This window comes from Talpa occidentalis, unplaced genomic scaffold (assembly GCF_014898055.3).
Source record: "Talpa occidentalis isolate TD23 unplaced genomic scaffold, MPIMG_talOcc4v2.1 talOcc4.3, whole genome shotgun sequence".
NCBI lineage: Eukaryota > Metazoa > Chordata > Mammalia > Eulipotyphla > Talpidae > Talpa > Talpa occidentalis.
Window position 1 is genome coordinate 62,917,904 of NW_023603184.1, and position 20,449 is coordinate 62,938,352.

Sequence of the window (20,449 nt, forward strand, 5' to 3'; positions counted from 1 at the left end):
TTACTTGTTATCTACAGAATCTCCATTGCCTAAAATAGTGCTTGGGACATGGTGAGTGCTTATAAATATTAATTGGGTAGATGGAAGTAATGAGGGGTTGAACAGTTATGAGGCTGGAAGGCCCATGGCTTTCCTGAGACTATTTAGAACCCTTGGGCTTAAAGGACCTTTGACCCTAGCTCAGGACATCTGGAGGCTACAGTAAACATTTCTATCCCTTCAAACAAACTCTGCACCTTCCAAACTAAAACTTGTGGAGAGAGTTCATCTCCTTCATTGTCTCAGTAGCAAGTAGAAGGTGGAGAGGACAGTTAAGGGCCTGAAAAAGTACAGGAGGCTTCTGACTTGCTGCTAGGCCTTGTAGAAACCTTGTAGAAAGAACTGGGAGAGAAACTCAGCACAAAATCTCAGCACAGTGTCTGTTTGTTTGCAAGGAGACATCAAAAAAGGATAATTTCACTAGAGCACCGAAGCTTTACCAGCCCCATCTTTGAAGACAAAGGCAGTCACAGAAAGAAAGACACTGGAGCTCTTAGCCAAGATGAAACTTTGAATTCTTGGTAATATGTGGGACTCTGAAGGTGTCCTCCCTCCTCCCTCCTTTGCTGACACCTTTTCATAGTCCAGAGTTTGCTCTGGGTTCCTTGTCTTAATTATAGGATGATGAGAGGGTAATTAGGTTAGAGATTTATTTGCCCATTTCACCTTTTTTTTTTCCCTTAGGGAATGAGATGTGCAGTTGTTTAGAGAAAAATGGTATTTGTAGTAGAGTAGAGGTGGTTTGCATGAGAGGACCTGTGCAGTCTGTGTTACAGCTTTCAGAGCGATGGAGAGCGGGAGTAGCCTTCAGTGGGAGGCTGCTGACTGGGATGTGCTTCCTGGAAGAGCCAGCCTGGGAGCTGCATCTTAAAAGATTGCTGCAGGTAGAGTGAACATTGGGGATGGAAATGGTGCCTGAGCAAAGCGGCGGTGACTGCAGGAGTTTGGGGAGGAATCCACTTTGGGTGTGTTTGGTGAAGCCAGGGAGCGCAGCCCTCCCCTGTGCAAGTAGAAGCTCAGAACAGCAATATTTGGGTTCGCTCTGTAAGGGAAGTGCTTGAACAGGGCCTGGCCTACAGTAGTTCTGAAATATTTGTTTGATGATTGAAGTTGGGGATAATGATAATAGCTGTTATTTGTTCTACTTACCAGACCCCTACTGAGCTCTTAGGTGCATTGTTTCATTTAATCCTCACACCATCTTGTTGCTGTTGTACTTCCTCTGTGACAGGTGAAGATTTAGTGGTAGAACTGGCATCTGAAATTGGGCTCTCTGGGTTCAGAATCCTTACAGGCAGACAGTTACTGTGCCATGGAGGGTGTGAATGCCACCCCAAGGCAGTTAAGCTGTTCTTTAAACAGGCAGAGAAGAAGCATTGATGGTGTTTGAGCAGCCCCCTCAGGTGTCCCTGACTGTACTTGCAAAGTTGAAAAATTATGCCTAAGCTGATTTGGAGATGAGGAAGAGGTTACTAGAACATAGTTCAATGAAATGAGAGGCAGTCGGGTTAGGAGTGGATTATTGGAATGTTGGGGGAGAGTTGGTAATAATTTGAGCATTTGGCTTGGGAATGTAGCTATTCTTTTCAAAATCAGTAATGACATCTGTGGGTAATTTAAGACTTGATTTTGTGCATGCAGTAAATTCTCAAAAAGTAAACTGATTTTGTTTTCTCCATCGTGTTAACTGCTTTGGAACTTTGAATCTCCCTGGCCTAAGAAAGTCTTATCTGCAGACATCTGAGGGATTATGTCTATAAATGATCCTTCTTTAGCTCTCTGTCATGGTTCCACTGGCAAACGGAGCCTGTTTTAGTAAAAGAAACCAGCCCGACTAATTTCCTTCACATGTTTTCATTTAATAAACTAGTACTTTTCCCACAGAGTAGAAAGTAACACAGAACATGTGACAATACAATATAGTTGCATTGTCATTAAATAATTCCAGGGTTTATTAAAATGAAAACTCCTATTATCTCCCTAGCGTGTGATCTGATAATGGGACCCAAGAAATGCTAGACCCTTTGATGTCTGGCCAAAGATTCCATTGGTTTCCACTAGTTTCTCATTCACTCCCCACCTCTATCTGCATTGTGGGAGTACCTTGGAACAGTTGCTTCAGAGGTACCTGAATAGTTTTGGAGTTTTGGGGTTGGTCTCATGAGGATCATTTGGTAGCTTGGATTTAAAACTAGTGAAACCCGAGAAGGGTGCTGGAGATCCAATAATAGGACTCACAGCTGCCAATCTCAAAGAGAAGTGGAGGCGCTGAGCCCAGCAACTCCTCCTGCAAATTTGTTTCTGGTCGGCCCTGCATCCCCTCTGCAGGAAATCTGCACTTGTGCTTCTGGGCACTCAAAAAAAGTAGCAGATCCCAGAGGTCTTATTTCCTAGCTTCCCTCTGAAAGACTTATGACCCACTGACCCGAAAAGGAAAAGGACTTTGGACAAGTTTTGGGGATGTTGTGACTCTTAGTACTGTTGTAAGCGTCTAGACTGGAGTTTGCAGATCTACTGGCATCACTGGTGATCTTTGGATTTGCTCAACAGGAGCATGGCCGAGGGAGAGCGCCCTCCAGAGAAGGCTCTGGCTGGAGGCAGGGGCTATCAGCTGTCGCAGCCGCTCCCGGCGCTCTCTGACAGCCTTTCCCAGTCGTGGGCAAAGTGAACTGGCAAGGTCACTGGGGAAGGGATTTGAACAGAGCTTTGGCTGTGAATGTGAATGAGGTTCATTTAAAAGATAATTTAGAGAGGGTTTGGCTTTTTAATTAAAAGTTCTTTTTAATGCACTGAAGTGCTCCTGCCTCAGATGGCTACCGCAGCGCCTCCTGGAGTGGGCAACGAGGCAGCTTTGGCAGGAAGAGCACACAGGTGGTTTTTGGCAAATTTGGAATGAAGACCGCTAGAATCAGTTGTTCAGCCCACATTTCCTGAGCGCCTGCTTGGCCTTGGGAATAGGAGCAGAAGGTAACATAGCTCTTGCTTTGAGGTACTCCTGTCTGCTGGGACCACGTGTCCATTTTGCCCAGGTCCAATTTTGCCCTGATGTTTGCCTGCTGTCCTGGTGTACTTAGGAAGGGCACTCACTTTGAATCTTGAAGTTCCCCAGTGTGGGTGACACATTATTTGGTTATTCACTCATTCTCTTGTGGTGAGAGACAAGCATAGAAATGTGTGTCACAGGTTTATTGTAGAACTGAGTCTAAGTGCAGGGGGACCCAGCCTGTCCTGTTCATAGATGCTTCTCCCCTGCCTCCCTCACCTGTTTGCACAGCATCTCTGTCTCTGCTTTTCTCTCAGCAGCTCCCTGTCCATCTTTACCTTATTTACTCCAATGTCTCAGTCCTTTCATGCCTCACAGCTGCCCTCAGGAACTCAGGTTTTAGGAGCCTTATCCCCCCACTGCTGCCCCATTCTCTTGGAGCATATTCTGGGTTGCAGCTTGCCTCCCCCACCTCTTTTTTAAATCTCAAGCCTAGAATTTATTTTTTTATTTTTAAAAGATGTATTTATCCATGTACGCCATAGCTGGGGTACAGGCCAGAGGTGCGGGGGTGGGGGTGTGTGAGAGGATTCACCAGAGACAGAGCGGGAAACAGAACAGGCAGACTGACGAAATACACTGCTGAGGGGAGCAGCGGACGAGTCAGGAGAGGTCTGCTGTGCCATGTGGGTAGCTCCCTGGCCGGCTGGGGATCGAACTCAAACTCAAATTGTAGAGGCTGTGGACAGCCCCATAGTGCTGTGTTTAACCTCTTGTGCCACCAGGGAGGCCCCTGCCCTCTCTTGTCTTCTAGAATTGTGTTTCACGAAAATTTCACTTGCTACAGGCCACTTGATTTCCCTTCCTCCCCATTTGCCTAGGTTGTTTGGGTATAATCTTCTGTATTTGCATACTGTCATGGGTTCTCAGCAGTACAGTTTCATGTAAATGTATGTTTGGTTTTCTGTCTTCAACTTTGGGTTCTTTGGATTCTGATTCCTACTTCTCTCCACCTTGGGGAGGAAATAGTGCCAAGGAAAGAGCAGGGCTTTGGAGCTCCTCAGACTTGGGTGAGGGTACAGATGATCACCCTGTCGCTAAGGCTGGAGATCAGGCACAGGATTGGGATTGAGGACCTTTGTGCTTCAAATCTTTGATAATTCCTCTGCTATGGTTTTGAGTTAGGGGCATGCCCTCACTGGAGGAATCAAACCTCCTTAGGGTTATAATTGAGCTTGTCCAGTGCTTGGCCGGAGAGATTAAGTGACAGTCTCAGAATAGAACAAGGCTTCTGATAGAGCCCTCGTAGAGGAATGGATAGATGTCAGGGCTTCATCATTGCCTTTGGCTGGGCAGTGAATTCCTCATTTGAAATAATTCCATCAGGAACTTTCACAGTTATCCTTCACCCATTCTGTTTTGCTTATTTTCCCCAAACGTGGACCTGCCTACTTTTTGAAATTGGAAATCAGAATTGGAAATCAGTAGGAGGGAGTACAGAAGATGCTCGCCTTTCAGAGCTGAGAATTTAATTGCAGTTCCCAGGCCCCTGCCCCTTTTTTTCCCCCAAGAGGATAGAAGTTAGGAGAAATGAAAATAACAAATTTATTTTCACTTCTCTATGCCCTGTTAAGCTTTCTCTGTTAGAACAAGTTGGCATATTTTTCTTAAGTGAATTCATTAAGTGTGTAGGCATGTACATTTTTTTTTTTTTTTTTTATTTTTTGGCAAGGCTATCATTCATTGTGTGTGTAAGAGCATGAATGAACTTCTGGGATGGAGGAGGAGGGCTCAGCCCACAAGTGGATTTTTTGCTGAGTCTTTCTGCCTCCTCCTTAAACGGTTACTTGCCCTCTTTGGATAAGATCACATTGCTTTTACCTACCTCTGTTTTCAGGGTGATGTAGGTACCGCCAACAAATCATCTTCCTTTCACAAGGAAGGTACAGATACTTGGAAGGTACAGACAGATACTTAGAAGGTACTGTGACTCCCTTTGTAGATTCTGAAAAAACAAAATCAAACTCAGTCTGCGGCGCCACTGTCATTGAAAGGTAGAACCTAAAAACAAAAACCTGAACAGCCACAAAACCCCAGGTGAGGTGATACCTGCTGGTTGTGTTTCTGTGCTTGTGTTTGATCCTCTAGTAAATAATTGAAGAATTTGGGATTGCTCCCAAACTGAAAAGTTTCCAAATGATATTTATCTGAAAGCATTTGAGGGAGATGTTCTAAACTGTTGATTTTTTTTTTTTTTTTTAATGGAGGGGTCAAAGGACTCCTTTATGCCAGAGTAGTTCTGTTGTGTCCTAGCGTCGCGTGGATCTGACATGCTTAGTTCTTTGCTGGGGCCTAGATAAGCTAGCGAAGGCAGAAGACAGGCAAAGAGATGAGAGACGAGACGTCGGGGAAGCAGATGTACTGAGTGCTTCATGCTTCCCCTGAGTTGGTTCTCCAGACTGTGAATTGCTCTTCTCCAGCAGATGTTTAGTCAGTGCAGGCGCAAGGCGAGCGGGGGCCTGTGTCTTGTTCAGTGCTGGCTCTGCATGGAGGCCCAGTCAGTGGCTCTTCTGCTGGGGCCCACAGTGAGAAATCCATTTTATGTCCATTGGTCAGAGGTAGAATGTTTCATCAAGCCGCAGAAAACAAGAACACCTCGCTTAACACTACGCACTAACAGGAATGACACCTTGAGCCCCTTTATGTGAGTTGCTGATTCTCTCATGAAAACCACTTGACTTTGATATTAGCATAACTTGCGCCTTTGGACACGGCACGGCCCCCTGCCGAATATGGTCACCGTGGGAGGAAACTGATCATTTTCCACATGCGAGAAGAGTGAACATATTAGTCATGACATTTTTTTTTTTTTTAGCCATTTAAATACTTACCCTTTATGTCAGAAGCCCAATGTTTGAGGAAGATGAACGTGCCCTCCTCTCAGCTCCAAATACCTCTGCTGTTCTCTGAGTTTTCCAGGACGGCAGCGGTACTCAGCAGTGAGCTCTGGCTACCCTGCTAAATGTCACTGGCGTGCTTAGGGTGCATGGTAAGAGATTCTTCTTTCCAGAACATTTGTCGTCTTAATCCTGGTTCCTAGGTAAATTAGGAGAGACGAATCCGAAAGATCAAAGATACAGGCACCTTATTTCTTTTACTTTGTTTTTTAAATTTTTATATTAATTTTTAATTTTTTCTCAACTTTTTATCAATTTGCCAATTTTTTACGTGACTGTAATTTGGGGAGTATACCCTTGAGCTCTTCAAAGAGTTCTTGAAAGTTCTATTTGGACCCTTGGTCCTCACAGGCTGTATTGCCCCCTCTCAGTTCTCAGCTCCCGGCCCTTGGCCTTGCTTCCTTCTACAACAGGCACTATTTTCGGATAGATAAATACCTGCTTTGGTGGGTATAATGAATTCTTCCATGACCAAAAAGAACAGAGAAGAGGGAGTTCTTACAAGCCTAGTAACTGATTTTTTGTTGGTGTGCAGTTTTACTGGGGTATACCTTACAGTCCATAAAATTTACCTGTTGAGTGTACAAGTCACTTATTTTTAGTAAATTTATAGAGTTGTACACTCATTCCCACAAGCCAAACTTAGAAATGCTGTCATTAAAAAGCTCGCTCCCACCCATTTGCTGTCAGTCCTCATTCACGCTCCCAACTGTAGTTAACCATTATCTATTTTCTGTCTCTGTAGATTTGCCTTTTCTGGACATTGCATATCAGTAGTTGCATACAACATGTGTGGAGGCTTTTGTGTCTGATTTCTTTTACTTGGGTCATATTTTGAGGTTCACCTGTGTTGTAGCATGTATCACTAGTTCTACATTGTTGAGTGGTATTTAATTATTTGCGTGTTCACTCATTAGTTGAACATTTGGGTTATTTCCATTTTTTTTGGTATTGTAAATACATTATATTTTTTGCTGAAAGTGCAACCAGTGGACAGAGGGTTCTTAGTTACCTGTTTTCTATACAGTAAAGATATTTATAGGTGTGGTATGTGGCTCAGGGTATTGTGAGGACTTAATAAGATAAAATAGAGAATGTATGCCAGTTGCCCCTCCCTCTCACCCAACTTCTTTTTTTCCCGAGGAAGTAGGTGAGGATGGAAGAGTATTAGAAACTCTGCCTAGAGTATTTTATGGTCTTTTGGAGAGATGCCTGGAATGCACATATAAAGGAGTTAGAGAGAAGTGCAGGCTGGGGTGGAGTCAAGAGGCTGGAGATCTTGGGGACCGGGCTAACTGGTGTGGTCTCTAGCGATCGCCGCCTTGTTGGGGTGAGTGCCACGTGGGTATTTGTGCCCTTTGACTTCTCCTGCTGCACTTGCTCAGTGTAGATATATTTGTCCTGTAAACCTGGACGGCTTTGCCAGTCTGCTGGCCTTTGTGATGTTCTCAAACAATCCAAGTTTCATCATCTTTTCAGATGGTCATGGATTGAACATTATTCTTCTCTCTCAGCTCTTTGGAAAGAAGGGAAGATGCAATCTTCCTGTGGATATGGGACATTACGTTGAAATGGGTTTTGCAGTTCTTGCTCTGGTCAAGGGACTGAACTTCACTTTGATTGTGGTGCATCAGCAATGTAAGTTCCTTTCTAATAGTAAAATCCTTGCATCTAGACAGCAACAGATAACCAGTCTATAACTTCATTAGTTCCATTAATCTAAAATCAATTACTTATATTTTAACAGACTTCTGCAGATTATCTCTGTATTATTATCTGTGAAGATCATTCCAGAAGAGGGACTTAAAAAGTAGACTGCCTAGTAGCATCATTATTGGGATGGGTGTCCTAGGACTTCCTCGGTGGTTGCTTTAATGGAAAAAAAGTATCAGTGAATAATTATCCCAAATATTTGTGAAAACACAAAGTTGCTGACTTTATCATGCTGTTTTTGGTATTTGCGTTGTGGTCCTGTTCTTGGAATTGAAAGCAAGTGCAGTACAAAGTGTTAATTACTTTCCTCCTTATTTAATAGGGTCGCAGTTTAGAGACTTTTTAAAAGAGCTAAACGTTGTATAGAAGTGGGAGCAGCTCCATAGGGCACCTAGTGCATCGGGTCGCAGTGGTGCTGATGAAGTGCACAGTCTGTATTCTTTTTGTCCTTTTCAGAATTTGTTCTATGGAAATTTTTTTTACACACATGTCTGGAAGTGTATACCCATCATACACTGTTTAAAAATAATCAGAAATAATAAATCTGAATGTCAGTAGGGATTTGGAGGGTTGGTAGTCATTGTGATGCCTCCATACAATAGAATATCACACAGCCATTGAAAATGGGGACAATCATCTATATTTATTGGGAAGATTTCCATGGCAATTGAGTGAAAAAAACTAAATATAATTAACAGCTGTTTAATTGCTACACAAGACAAGAAATAGAATATTGCCCAGTATCTGTAGATACAAAATGACCCTGTTTATGTAAGATTCATGTGTGCACACATTGATGCGCACGTGTGCCAAGGTGTGTATTGATGGATGTTAATCAAAATGTTAACGGGGTTCTCTTCATGCGATGGGATTGTTGGCACTCTTATTTTCTTCTTTGGATTGGTGTCTGATTTGATTCTTCTTCTCCCCATAGCAAGCCATGTTTTCCCCTTTTGTTTAAATTGCTCCTCATTATAAAGGCAGCAGGCACTTCTGAGCACTGAAGCTCCTTGTTAAAACTCTTGCCCTCGCGTGTATTTTTTAAGCAAAATGTATTGTCACTTCTGTTTGTTGAATTGATGAAGCATTTGAAGCTTGGGGATTTTGTAGCTCAGCTAGCCAGTCAGATCTCTGTTTACAAAATTCTGTGCTTTCCCCTATACTGGGCATTAGTAAAACTGTGACAGGACAGGGAGGGGCACCCCAGAACCCCCAAACCTGCCTGCTCTAAATAGGTTCTGCCATCTGCCGCATCAAGACAAAACATTTAAGACCTTTAATGGAAAGGAACTTTAATACAATTAGTGTGCAATACAGAAAAGACAAAGGATATAGTTCTAAAAAAAGTGGCTGAAGTTACCCGTTCCCTCATGGGTAAATGCCCAGCCAAACAAGCTTGGCCCAAAGCAAGGCCCAAAAGCCTGCCACAAGTTGAAAGCATCTTCTGGCAGGGACCCATAGAAAAGGGTCAGAAACAACCAGACAAGTCTGGGAGGAAAAGAGCAAAATCAAAATCAAGGTAAAAGCTGCCATTTTCACTTCCCCATGTTTCTCTCACCCACATCTGTGTCACCCAGCCCACGACCAAAAAGCAGGTGCAGCTTCTTCACATGTCTCTCTGCTCCATGTCCTCCTCCAGGTCTCCTTCTGGCTCCATCCTGCTTCCTTGCTACCCTAGTCTCCTCTCCAGCTTCTCCTCTCCAGCTTCTCCTCCCTGCTCAGCTCCACCCTCCCTTGGGTGGGGCAGGGAACCCGGAACCTCCTCTGTTCCTGGGGACCACCCTGGTACAGAACAGCATAGGAGTTCAGAGCTGACACTGACAGTAGGGGTTTTCTGGAATTGATAGGAAAGTACCATGACTTGCTTTAGGGCTTAAACTAGCTAGAGAGAGATGAAAATGACTGTAATGTGGGTTTCGTGCCCTGTGCCTTTACTGTGCTGAAAACGGCCTTGACGTCAAATGTGTGCTGCTCCAAACTTCATGACTTTAGGCAAGACGTTTTGCCTCTTGGGTCTTCTTCCTCATTCCCAAAGTAAGAATAATATATTCTCTATTTCAGATTATTGTGTAATTCTGATTCATCTCAAAATGCCTTAAAAACAACAAAGACTAGTCTGTTGTGTTTACTCCAGGCAATCCAGCCTTCCAAAGGTCAAGCAACAATCTTTTCTTCCTACCTCACTTGTCCCTCATGGCCATTTTTGTGGGCAAAGGACTTAGTAATTCTTTCTTGGACCCACGAGCAGATGTCATAGTCTGAAAAGAGAACTGTGATGGGTTCTACACTGGCACTTTGCTAGTGGCTCAGGAAGTAAGAAAAGCAAGAGACAAGGTCTAAACCACTGGTCGCAGACCCACAGGTGCAGTGGAGCGGGTCCTCCCACTGTTGTAGTCCCTAAAATTTTTTAAAAGAAAAATTGTGTGCTGTCTATAAAAAGTACATATGATGCCAAGTTAGCGTTTAATTAGTCGTTGTAAAGTTAACAACTGTTTAATCACGTGTCAGGACAGCAAACAGCACATTGCAGGCTTCCCGGAAGTAACCCTTCTCCTGACTTCGTGGTGATCAATTTCTCGCTTTTCTTTTTAGTCTGGTCATCTAAATGTGTACCTTAAAATTATGGTTTATGTTTGCTTGTTTTTGAACTCCATACAAATACGGATATTATTAGTTAGTTTTCCTTCTGAAAACCACAACTTAACGCATTCTGCAATGGATGGACTTGGACTTGTAGTTTGGGGCTCTTGGCACGGTGCCACTCTGGCCTGGGTGTCCTTCTCACGTGTGATGGCCGTGCTTTTCCACTGGGCATATTCCCAGCACGCAGTCGCTGCACGTGTGTGTCTTCAAAGTTAGCAGCTAATCCCCCAGCACATACAAGAGTTCCTGTGTTATTATGTCCTCGGTGACCTTTGGTCTCCCGGTATTTTCAGTTTTGGCCATTCTGGTGAATATGCAGTGGCGTCTTCTTATACTTTCAACGATCATTTCTCTGGTGATGAATGGAGACTCACAACTTTTCATGTACTTATGACCTGTGCCTGTTAAAATACTTTGCCCATATTTCTACTGGGTTGCCTGTTGATTTGTAGAGGAACTATCTATATATTCTAGAATCAAGCCTGTTGCTCATTTCTTATATAAATGTCTTCTTCCAGGTGACTTTCCTGGTACTTTATAGAGCTTCGGTCAATGAACCAAGTTCTTATTTTTAATTGGGTTCTTTTCAGCCATCTTTTTCTTTGTGGTTTGTGTTTACTGTGTCCTGATACTTTCTCCCACCCTGCGCTGTTTCCTATGTCATTTTCTACAAGCTTTATTGTCTTGCTCGCCGCACTCCTGTTACCATTCATTGTTGTGCATAGACAGGTGCAGTGAGGGGCTCATATATGACACTGCAGCCTGCGCGAGTGTAGCCTGAGCCACCTGGCTTGTCACCTCCTTCTGGGACGTTCTCATGATGACTAGATCGGCCGAGGAAGCAGTTCCGGGAGTGCGTACCCTCGTGAAGCCGCGCAGTGGAAGAGGAGTCAGGCTCTTTTTATTCCCTCAAGTCCCCTGACCCAGGGGCATTCATTTAAAAGAACCCCCCATTCTCACTGCCCTGTGGTGACCACGTCGTCACAGAGAAAGTGCCCATGGGTGCACTCGCCCTTCCTTGTTCTGTTGGAGATGTGTCTGTCTCTGAACCTTGACTTCCAGAGGGGGGGCAAAGCTGTCTTGCTGTTTACATTCCGCAAACATTTGGGAATCGGTTTATGAGGCCCCTGAAAAATAGTTGGGATTTTGAGTGGAATTTTATTGAATTGTGTAGATCGGCTTGGGGAAAAATGAAAGTTTTGTATAGCCTTGCAGTATTCCAACTTGTAGTTTACCTCTGCATTTATTTGAGTCATTTTTAATTTTTGTTTTTTAAAAATTTTTATTTATTTTTTTAAGATTTATTTATTTGTATACAAGAACAGGGGTACAGGCCAGATGTGGGGTGAGGGGGGGGTTGAGAGGGTTCACCAGAGACAGAGTGGGGAACAGAACAGGCAGACTGACTGAAACACACTGCTGAGGGGAGCAGCGGGCGAGACAGGAGAGGTCTGCCGCACCATGTGGGTATCTCCCTGCCGATGGGGAATCTAACCTGTGCTGCAGAGGCTGCAGACAGCGTCACAGCACTGTGCTCAGCCACCGGCGCCACCAGGGAGGCCCCTAATTTTTAAAAATTGCCTCAAAGCTTTTTGAGTTAGATATTCTGGCTAGATTTATTCCTAGGTGTTTATTTTATGTAATTAGAAAAGGAAACAAAATTTCCATTTTGACTTGTTGGGATAGAAATGAAATTGGTGTTTTTGTATATTGACTTTATAATAGTCTTGCAGCTTACTTCCTAATTTTATATTAACTTGTAGATTTTCTACTTACATTTTCCATTAATAAGACAACTTTGCTTTTATTTTGTGTTATAACTTAATTTTTTTCATGCTGTAAAGCATTAGCTAGGACCTCAGATGCAGAGCTGAAGAGAAGTTGTAGTGTGTTGTTCCCCATGTCGAAGAGAGCTTCCTGCATGACATTATCAAGTGTGATGCTTGTGATGCTTGGAGACTGGGGCTGATTCTGCCTTTTGGCTTGTGTGAATAGGAACATGGGTGTACAAATGTTTGCTGGGATCCCAGCTTTTACTTCTTTTGGGTATATGCCCAGAAGTACAATTACCCAATCATATGGTAATTAATTCTGCTTAAATTTTTGAGGAATTGCCATGCCATTTACTACAACAGTGGCACCCTATTACATTCTGCCAACATTGTATAAGAGTTTCAATTTCTCAATATTCTCACTGTCGTTGTTGTTATTTTCTTTTTGGTTTTTTTTTTGATAGTAGTGATTGGAATGGGTGTCAGCTCTTGCTTTTTAGCTAGTCACTGACCGCTCCTTTTAGCACTCATTTAAACTAATATTAGTTCTTCTCTCTTAACTCTCTTCTTCTGGATTTTTCCATCCTTTTGCTTTTCCATGCTTTTCCATCCTGTGCTTCAGTCTGTATTTTTCCTTCAGGTTGGGTTCCTGTTGTTTAATTCTCTCTTTATCTATGTTCAGTGTGCTTTTAAAGCCTATTCGTTGAATACTTAATATTGGATATTGGTTCTTTTAAAAATATGTCAATTTTCAAAAGTTGTCATGTCCTCCCTCCCCCACACCCCGTTTTAGTTGTGTTATATACATAGTAAGAATTGTTGTTTTACCGTGTGTGTTATTCTGATATCTGTAGTTCTTCTGGGTCTTGTTTCTGCTAGTTTTTATTTATTTTGCTCTGTGTGCCTGGTTCTCCTTAGTCATGTGGTGGACATTGTATTTGAAAATTGTTTACAGAAATAAATGAAGACTAGGGTAGGATGATGTACCCTCTGTCCAGAAATGGTTAGGGTTTTTATCTGCCATGGGCTTTCGGGCACCAGTTATCAAAGGTCACTTCCATCAGACATCAAGGATCGGTATTTTTCTTGACCACCTAAATTCTTGGAAACTGGCCTATGGTCTGTCTGAAGAATGCTTTATTTCCAGTTCACTGTCCTATAGCCATTTCGATCATCAGCCTAAGTTGTTGGGCATTACCCTATAATCTTTGAGCACTTTGCAATCTAACTGTTGTTTTCCTCACCCCTAGTGGTTATCAAAAGCAATATTCATTGTTCTGGTTGCCCCTTCTGGGTATATTTATGGTACCAGGGCAAAAGTGGCCCCTGTGTTGCAGGCTCATCCCTGTGGATTTTAGTCTTCTTATGTTTTGTGACCTACTGGTTGATTTGTGCTTTCTTAGTTCTCGGATACTTGCAAGCAGGTGTTCTTTTACACTTAGTCAGCGTTTTTAGTTGTTTTCGCATGCGGGTTGTAGGTAAGGGGAACTGTTACACCTTGAGAACGCACCTGTTCAAACTCATTCCTAACTACTCAAGTCAGGGCTTAGTGATGCCCTATCATGTACCTAGTATTATACTCTTCATCATGGAAATTTTGAGGATATTGAAGTAGTTTCGCTTGGAAGCATACAATCAGAAAATAATGGGGAAGTTGGAAGAAAATAATCGGAATATTTCTCAAGGTTAGTGCAGGGTTAATCACTTAGTATAACTACAGGCAGTAAGTGTTGGTGTGAGCCTGACGTCTTCCTGCTTACACCTGCCTCTCCCTTCAGGCCGTCTTCCCATGTGCTCATAGGGTCTTGTCTAAAAGCGCCAGCTCCCCTGAGTTCCCCTTTCACTGATTGTAGCTCTTCAGCACCTTCCCTACCGTGTTCAGGAACCTCCCGATGACTTCTCAGCCTTCCGCTGCTTGCGGGCAGCTGCCACACTTGCACCTTTGCATGCCCTCTCCCCCGTGGGGCTGCTTTTCTTCGGTGTGAGGCTACCATTTCCAGATTTAGCCTCATGCAGTGTTATCTTTGATGGGGAGATGTCTCTGACAGTAATCATTGGGCTCCCCAGGACCACTCACCAGCACCTGTTGCCCATGCTGATGGCAGCCCCTGTGATCTGGCGATCAGAGCTGGCGCCCAGCGCGGGTCAATTAACAGCATGCACTGGACCCTCCGTGAGATACTTGTTGGCATCTCCCCCATTTCCACGTGAGGAAACACAGGGAAGCTTTCTTCATTCATCCCCTTCTCTAGTAGGGAACTGGAAACACAGAAGTCCTGAGGAGTGAAGAGAAACGTTCCTGGCCTACGATTCCCTTCCTTGCCCCTGGGGTTGTGACCATGGAGTGCCCTCTGCTTCCCCAAGTCCAGTTGTTTATCCCGCTCTGAAGGTGCCTGGGGCTGTGTCTTTTCTCTCCAGCTGGCACTCTTGGCCTATTCTGTGCTATTTTTCTGGGGCTTAGCTGCACCTGCCAACCTAGTCTTGGGGAATCGCTGGGCTCTGTGGTCTACTGTGGGAGATTTTTTGAGACTTCACTTAGTGGTTATCTATGTCCTTTATTTGTCCCAGGATCCCACCAGGATCACACACTGCATTTCACTGTCATGTCTCCCTAGGCTCTTGAGGGCTGGGGCAGTTTCTGACTTTGCTTTTGATGACTCAGTTTCGAGGAGTATTGGCAGATATTTTGTAGGCTGTCCCTCTATTAGAATTTGATGTTTTTCTCATGGTTAGACTGGGCTTATGGGTTTTGAGACAGTAAGTTTAATCACATCACATCAATTGTACATTCTGTCAACATGATTTACCATTGATGTTGACCTTGATCGCCTGGCTGCAGTAATGTATGTCACTTTCTCCACTATAGTTACTTCATTCTGCCTCGGTACTGTATTCTTTGCAAGAAGGCAAAGTGTGATGGCTAATCCCATTTACCCCACAGAGTCATCATTTTAAGTGTTCTTTCTTACATCTTAAGAAAAATTGTCTACAAATCAGTGCTCCCTACAAAAATTAAAAAAAAAATTATTTTCTTTAATATCTTCACGTCACCGATTCCTTGTAAGGACGGTTTCTGTATTGTGCTGATTGTTGGGTGAGTTTTGGTTCCTTCAGTTTTGAGGCAGTGGATTCAGAGATGCATAGAACGTCTGCAGTTTTTGCTGTTACTGGCTGCAAAATGCAGGGAGAGGCAAGATGCAAGGAATTATAATGATCGCTGCCTGATGTTCACCTGACAGTAGGGCAGTCGTCATTATTCTGTATGCACCCCGCGCTGTGCCTTGTTTTGGAACCATGTTTAATTTAATAAAGCTGCACAACACAAGGTGCTCTCTTCCGAGAAAGGGCTTGCAGGGAAAACATTTTAATGACTGTTGGATCATTCCACAAATGACTCATTCTAGATCACCTTTTGGTGGAAGGGGGTATATTTGTGAACTTAGCGCGGTGGACTATGTATTTTGAATACAGGTAAGCAGTAACAGTGCTGACAAGTACCAAGAAAGTGAAACGCCTAGGAGGTGAGAAACCAGAGTCTTTTGCTAGAGTCACCTTCCGGGAACAGAGCAGTACAGCGCAGCGTTCGCGGGGCCCTAGCGCCTCCTGTCGGCGAGGGCGCATACTGCCGTGTTGGGGGTCACACTTGCTTTTTAATTGACAAGTCGTGGAAAAAATGTTTTTTCTTTTTTCCAAAAATTGCACCAAGATAAAGCAGAGCTCTAGCTGATGCGAGCGTGTTGTGAGGCGTTAGCAGTACTGCCCTCGCTAAACGCTCATTGGACAGTAGCGCAACCCCAAGAAAAGGATGGTTGCCCGCGATTGGGCGTGCGCGGCGAGCCGGAAGCACCAATACCAGGTTAGGTTGTGGTGACTAATTCTCAAGTCCCGCCCTCGCCGCCCGGTAGCTCGTGTACCAATGCTCATCACAGCTCCCGAAGCACACCGCGAACTCCTCGTTTTCCGAGGCTTCTGAAGGTGGCATAGAGGCCTTTTGGTTTTACCCAAAAGACCTCGCGGCCGCTGCGAGATAATTTGCATACGCACAGCTCGCCGGGGCGGGGCTGGAAGGGGGCGGGGCCACGCGCGGTTCTCACACTCGCTGGCGGCGCCGGGGAGGTGGCCATGCTGTGTCTGCATTTTAACTCGTTTCTGGTCGCTGACTTTTCTGTGTTAAAATCGTGAACAGCCCTTTGCGTGGGGGAGCAGGCCCCTCCAGATGGCCAGTTCAGCTTCCTCAGCCGCAGGCTTCCCCGGTGCTCGCAGACAACGTCTGAGCCAGAAATGTGGGGGCCCCTTGGGAGCTGGGGGTCGAGAGCTCGGGCCCCCCGGCCTGCCTCTCACCGCCCCCCTGGTATTTACCATTGCAGGTGGTTCTTCTGGGCATGGACATCCTGTCGGCGCTGGTCACCCGGCTGCAGGATCGGTTCAAGGCGCAGATCGGCACAGGTGAGCTGGGGTCGGTGTGGAGCTGCCCCCGGACTCCCCACCCTCCCACCCCTCTGTTTCCCCGGACTCCCCAGATCCTTCACTTAACTGCATCTGACCCTCCCAGCCAGCCCTCCTGCTTTCCCTTCCCAGCCACCCAGCCAGGGCTCCTTTCAGGCTTCCCTCGCTGGGAAGGGCCACTCCCCCTCTCCCCCAAGCTCTCCAGGCTCCCCCAGATCCGCTGGCCTCTCTGCACCTGCTGGCATCACACACCCTCACAAGCAAACAAACCAACCAACAACCTTTTCTTTTGCCTTCTCCGAATGTTGTGTTCTAATATGATGTATTGCTGCTAATTCTTTTTTTATACAGCTTAGCTGTCACAGTTCAGGTGCCGGCCAAGTCATATTTGTTCCTGACACTCCCTTTGGAGACACACTTTCTGGGAGAAGTCCTGAAAATCCCATGAAGCTGTATTTTCCCCAGATTATTGTTGGCGTTTTTTTCACTTTGATTGGAAATGTCATTGTAAGAGTGAATGCTCACTCTTATTTTGAAGGGAAACTGTCAGCAAAATGAATAGAAATAGCTTCAGTTTTCATAGGTGAGATGATTTAGGTCATCTCTAAAGTCCTGGCTTCTGAGATTTCATAATGATAATGGAAATAGCAGGCAGCTGTGTGTGTGCAGGCGTTTCCCTCTAGAATTTCTGCTTTTCAGTACATACATGTGTGCTTGTTTTTTTCTGTTAACTTTCTGGTCAGTCAGTGCACCCCTTCAGATAAACTCATGAACTCTTTTCCCTTACTGGCACTATCTTCAAATAAAGTCTCCCTTGTTTTCAGGAATTTGTTATTTTAATAGTATTCCATTTTCCTCTTAAGTTAGCTGAATTGCTCACTCAGGATATTTCTTATAAAAGAAAGATTTCTAGACCCTTAGAAGTAGCAAAGTAAGCTGACCTCTGCTGTGCAAGTGCCCTTGAAGCTCTAGCCGATGGTCCTCAGCCCAGAGTGTGGAGGAAGAGTGAAGAGCAGGGTTCCGCCTGATGTGTGTGTATGTGTGTGATGTGAAATTAAAAACATGCAGGGTGGATGAAAGATAGATTGAACCATAGTGCCCACCCCTTCAGCCCACAAGCAACTATGCTGAAGGCCCTGTCTCTTACCTAATTTCCTTTTGTGTTGACCCTTGCTGCCAAGGTCTTCTATCGATATATAGTTGAATAATATTTCATCTGCTTAAAAATCTGTTGGGAGCTGGCTAGAGGAAGGCGGCGTAAGGAAGAAGACACACTGTATGTATGCCTATGCAGAGGATTTTGCAGATCCTTATAGTAACTCCTGTGGATTTTAGCAAGGAAAATAGAACTGTAGAATTTGAGAATGATATACAGCACTTAGACCAGGATTTTGTCTTTTCAGGTACTGAAATTGCAGGACCCCCCCCCACCCCCCCCCCCCCCCCCCCCGCCATGGATTTTTATTTGATTGGTTTCCTTTTGCTTTCCAGTGCTGCCAAGTTTAATAGACAGACTGGGAGATGCTAAAGACTCAGTGAGGGAGCAAGACCAAACTCTGCTGCTGAAGATCATGGATCAAGCTGCTAATCCTCAGGTAGGGCCGAGAAATTGCTCTGCAGCTGGCAGGTGTCTTGGCACCCGCGTCCACCTGTGGAGACGCCGTTGAGAAAGACTTCATTTCTTTCAAGCTGATGTGTTACAGAGAAATTTTCATAGCATTTAATCTGTGAACCTCTCCTCCTCCACACAGGATATTTAAATAAGGAACAGAGAGCAAAGGGTTTACTTTGACTAAATGAGTGGACATAAACCAAGTTTTGTGTGCTTGGTTTAATCCATCAGATTCCTGAGTTCATTTAGGTCACTGACTCTCCACATCTCTGAAAAGAGGCAGCCTTGGCATCTGGGGAGTCAGGATCTCTGGTTGGGGCCCTCATCCCTGTCTGGGAGGGATAGACAGAGGGATACAACTCTGCCTTCTAGGGTCCAGCTGGAAGTGGATGGGAAGTGTAGTCAGAAAACACTTTCCCAGAGAAGGTAAAACTTAGACTTATCTGAAAGGATGAGCGGATGTTGGCGTTTTGGAGGAAGCGGACATCACTGTAGGCAGAGAGAACAGTCTGAGTAGCTAACCTTGGCCGGTCCCTAACCGCCTTCATTGTTACGCTGCTCACCCATAATAAAATAGGGACAATCACCCCTCACTTTCAGGCTTGAAAGAGAATTAAATGAGATAATATGTTTTGAAACATATTCAAAATGTTTTGAAAATTTTAAGTTGATATATAAATAATAGAGCACATTTTCAGTGTGCTCTGGGGAGGATGAAGTGCCTCAGCAGGGGCTGACTCATTTCGTACCAGAGACATTACTGGCCCTGGGTGAAAGGAAGGACCAGCGAAGCCTCCCCCTCCCCTTTTCACTGTTCTTTGTCTCTACAGTATGTCTGGGACCGAATGCTGGGAGGCTTCAAGCACAAGAATTTCCGGACTCGGGAAGGCACCTGTCTCTGCCTGGTCGCCACACTCAACGCGTAAGTCTAGACGGGCCCAGAGGGTTTTCTTGGCTCAGCTCTCCTATTTTTAACTTTTACTTTTGAAATACTTAGAGATTTATAGGAAGTTGCAGAGAAAAGTGCTGGAAGGGCTGCTGCTCACCCCTCAGCATGTCCTGTTCCTCCCCACCTCATGCAAACATTGTGCCACTGTGTGACATCTGATGTCTCTGTAGCTGAATGTCACTATCAGGAAATGGGTGTTGATATATTCCACAGAGCCTGTTCAGACCTTCCCTAGCACACACATTTGTGCGTGCGTGTGTGTGTCTGTGTGGCTTTGCCCGTGTGCAGTTCTATTACTTGCCTAGCTCCTTGTAACAGGACTGTGACCATAGTCAAGGTTATAGACCTGCACATCACCCCTGGCTCCCACGATGCCCCTTTAGAGCTAGGCCCTAATCCCGGACCACCACTAATCTCTTCTGCATCTCTATGATTTTGTTGTTTTGAGGATGCTGTATCATTTAAATCATATGGAATAGCACCCTTTTAAGATTGGCTTTTTTTACTCAGCAGAATTTTCTTGAGTTTGCATCTATGCGGTTGCCTGCACAGTAGTCCATTCCTTCTTGTTGCCGAATCTTCTGCAGCCATTTTATCAGAGTCTTTCATTTAGCAGTTGACTTAATGTCTGTGGTTGCAGAGCTGTGCACAGATGCAGAATGCAGTGAGACCCCACAGAGGTCTTGCAGTTTAGTTGGATAGATCGAGTTGGGTGAAATAGGAAGCATTATGTGATAAAACAGCAATTCCGAGACAGCCCGATGTGGGAATGGCTGGGATTTAGAGAGAACCCAGTGCAAGGATGAAGTACTTACTATAGGTTTTGAACTCTGCAAGGGCTCATGGTGTGTTTCTTTTGGAAACATCTAGGAAGGAGAGAGCCTTGGTAGGAGGCAGGGATGAGGCCCAGAGATGGAGAGAAAGGGTGAGTGTGGGCAGAGGAGGTGTCTTTCTTTTTCCTGTTCCCCAGTAATAAAACACTCCTTTTGTTTGCAGCTCCGGAGCACACACTTTAACACTAAACAAGATTGTGCCACATATATGTAACTTACTTGGAGATCCAAACAGCCAGGTGAGTGCATTTTAGTGAGGTCAAAAAACACCAACTGTAGACAATTAAGATGCATTTTCATGTTTTGTGCAGGCCTGGTAGGTGGGTGGGACCTTATTCATCCTTCCAGAGCACTGATTATTACTAAAGTTAGCTGCCCGTTAGACTGCTGAGATACCATGGGTAAGTGTGGTGGCCACTGTTTCCTCTCTCCATAGCCTGTAAGGTGAGCTCATCCAGACCATCGCCAAGATACCGCACTGATCACCATGTTTGCAGCCAAA

The 20,449-nt window shown here is 44.7% G+C and overlaps 1 protein-coding gene and 1 non-coding gene across 2 annotated transcripts in view; one reads left to right on the forward strand and one right to left on the reverse strand.

Moving 5' to 3' along the window:
• Positions 1 to 20,449, forward strand: part of CLASP1 (cytoplasmic linker associated protein 1) — a 255,088-nt gene that overhangs the window by 67,117 nt on the left and 167,522 nt on the right. The window contains exons 3-6 of the mRNA XM_054699624.1: positions 16,475 to 16,553; positions 18,045 to 18,148; positions 18,996 to 19,087; positions 20,111 to 20,186. Of these exons, the coding sequence (XP_054555599.1) occupies positions 16,475 to 16,553; positions 18,045 to 18,148; positions 18,996 to 19,087; positions 20,111 to 20,186 (351 nt within the window). The remainder of the gene's footprint in view (positions 1 to 16,474; positions 16,554 to 18,044; positions 18,149 to 18,995; positions 19,088 to 20,110; positions 20,187 to 20,449) is intronic.
• LOC119256458 (U4atac minor spliceosomal RNA) lies at positions 15,793 to 15,917 on the reverse strand. The gene has a single exon (XR_005127788.1). It is a non-coding gene; the product is annotated as a U4atac minor spliceosomal RNA (small nuclear RNA).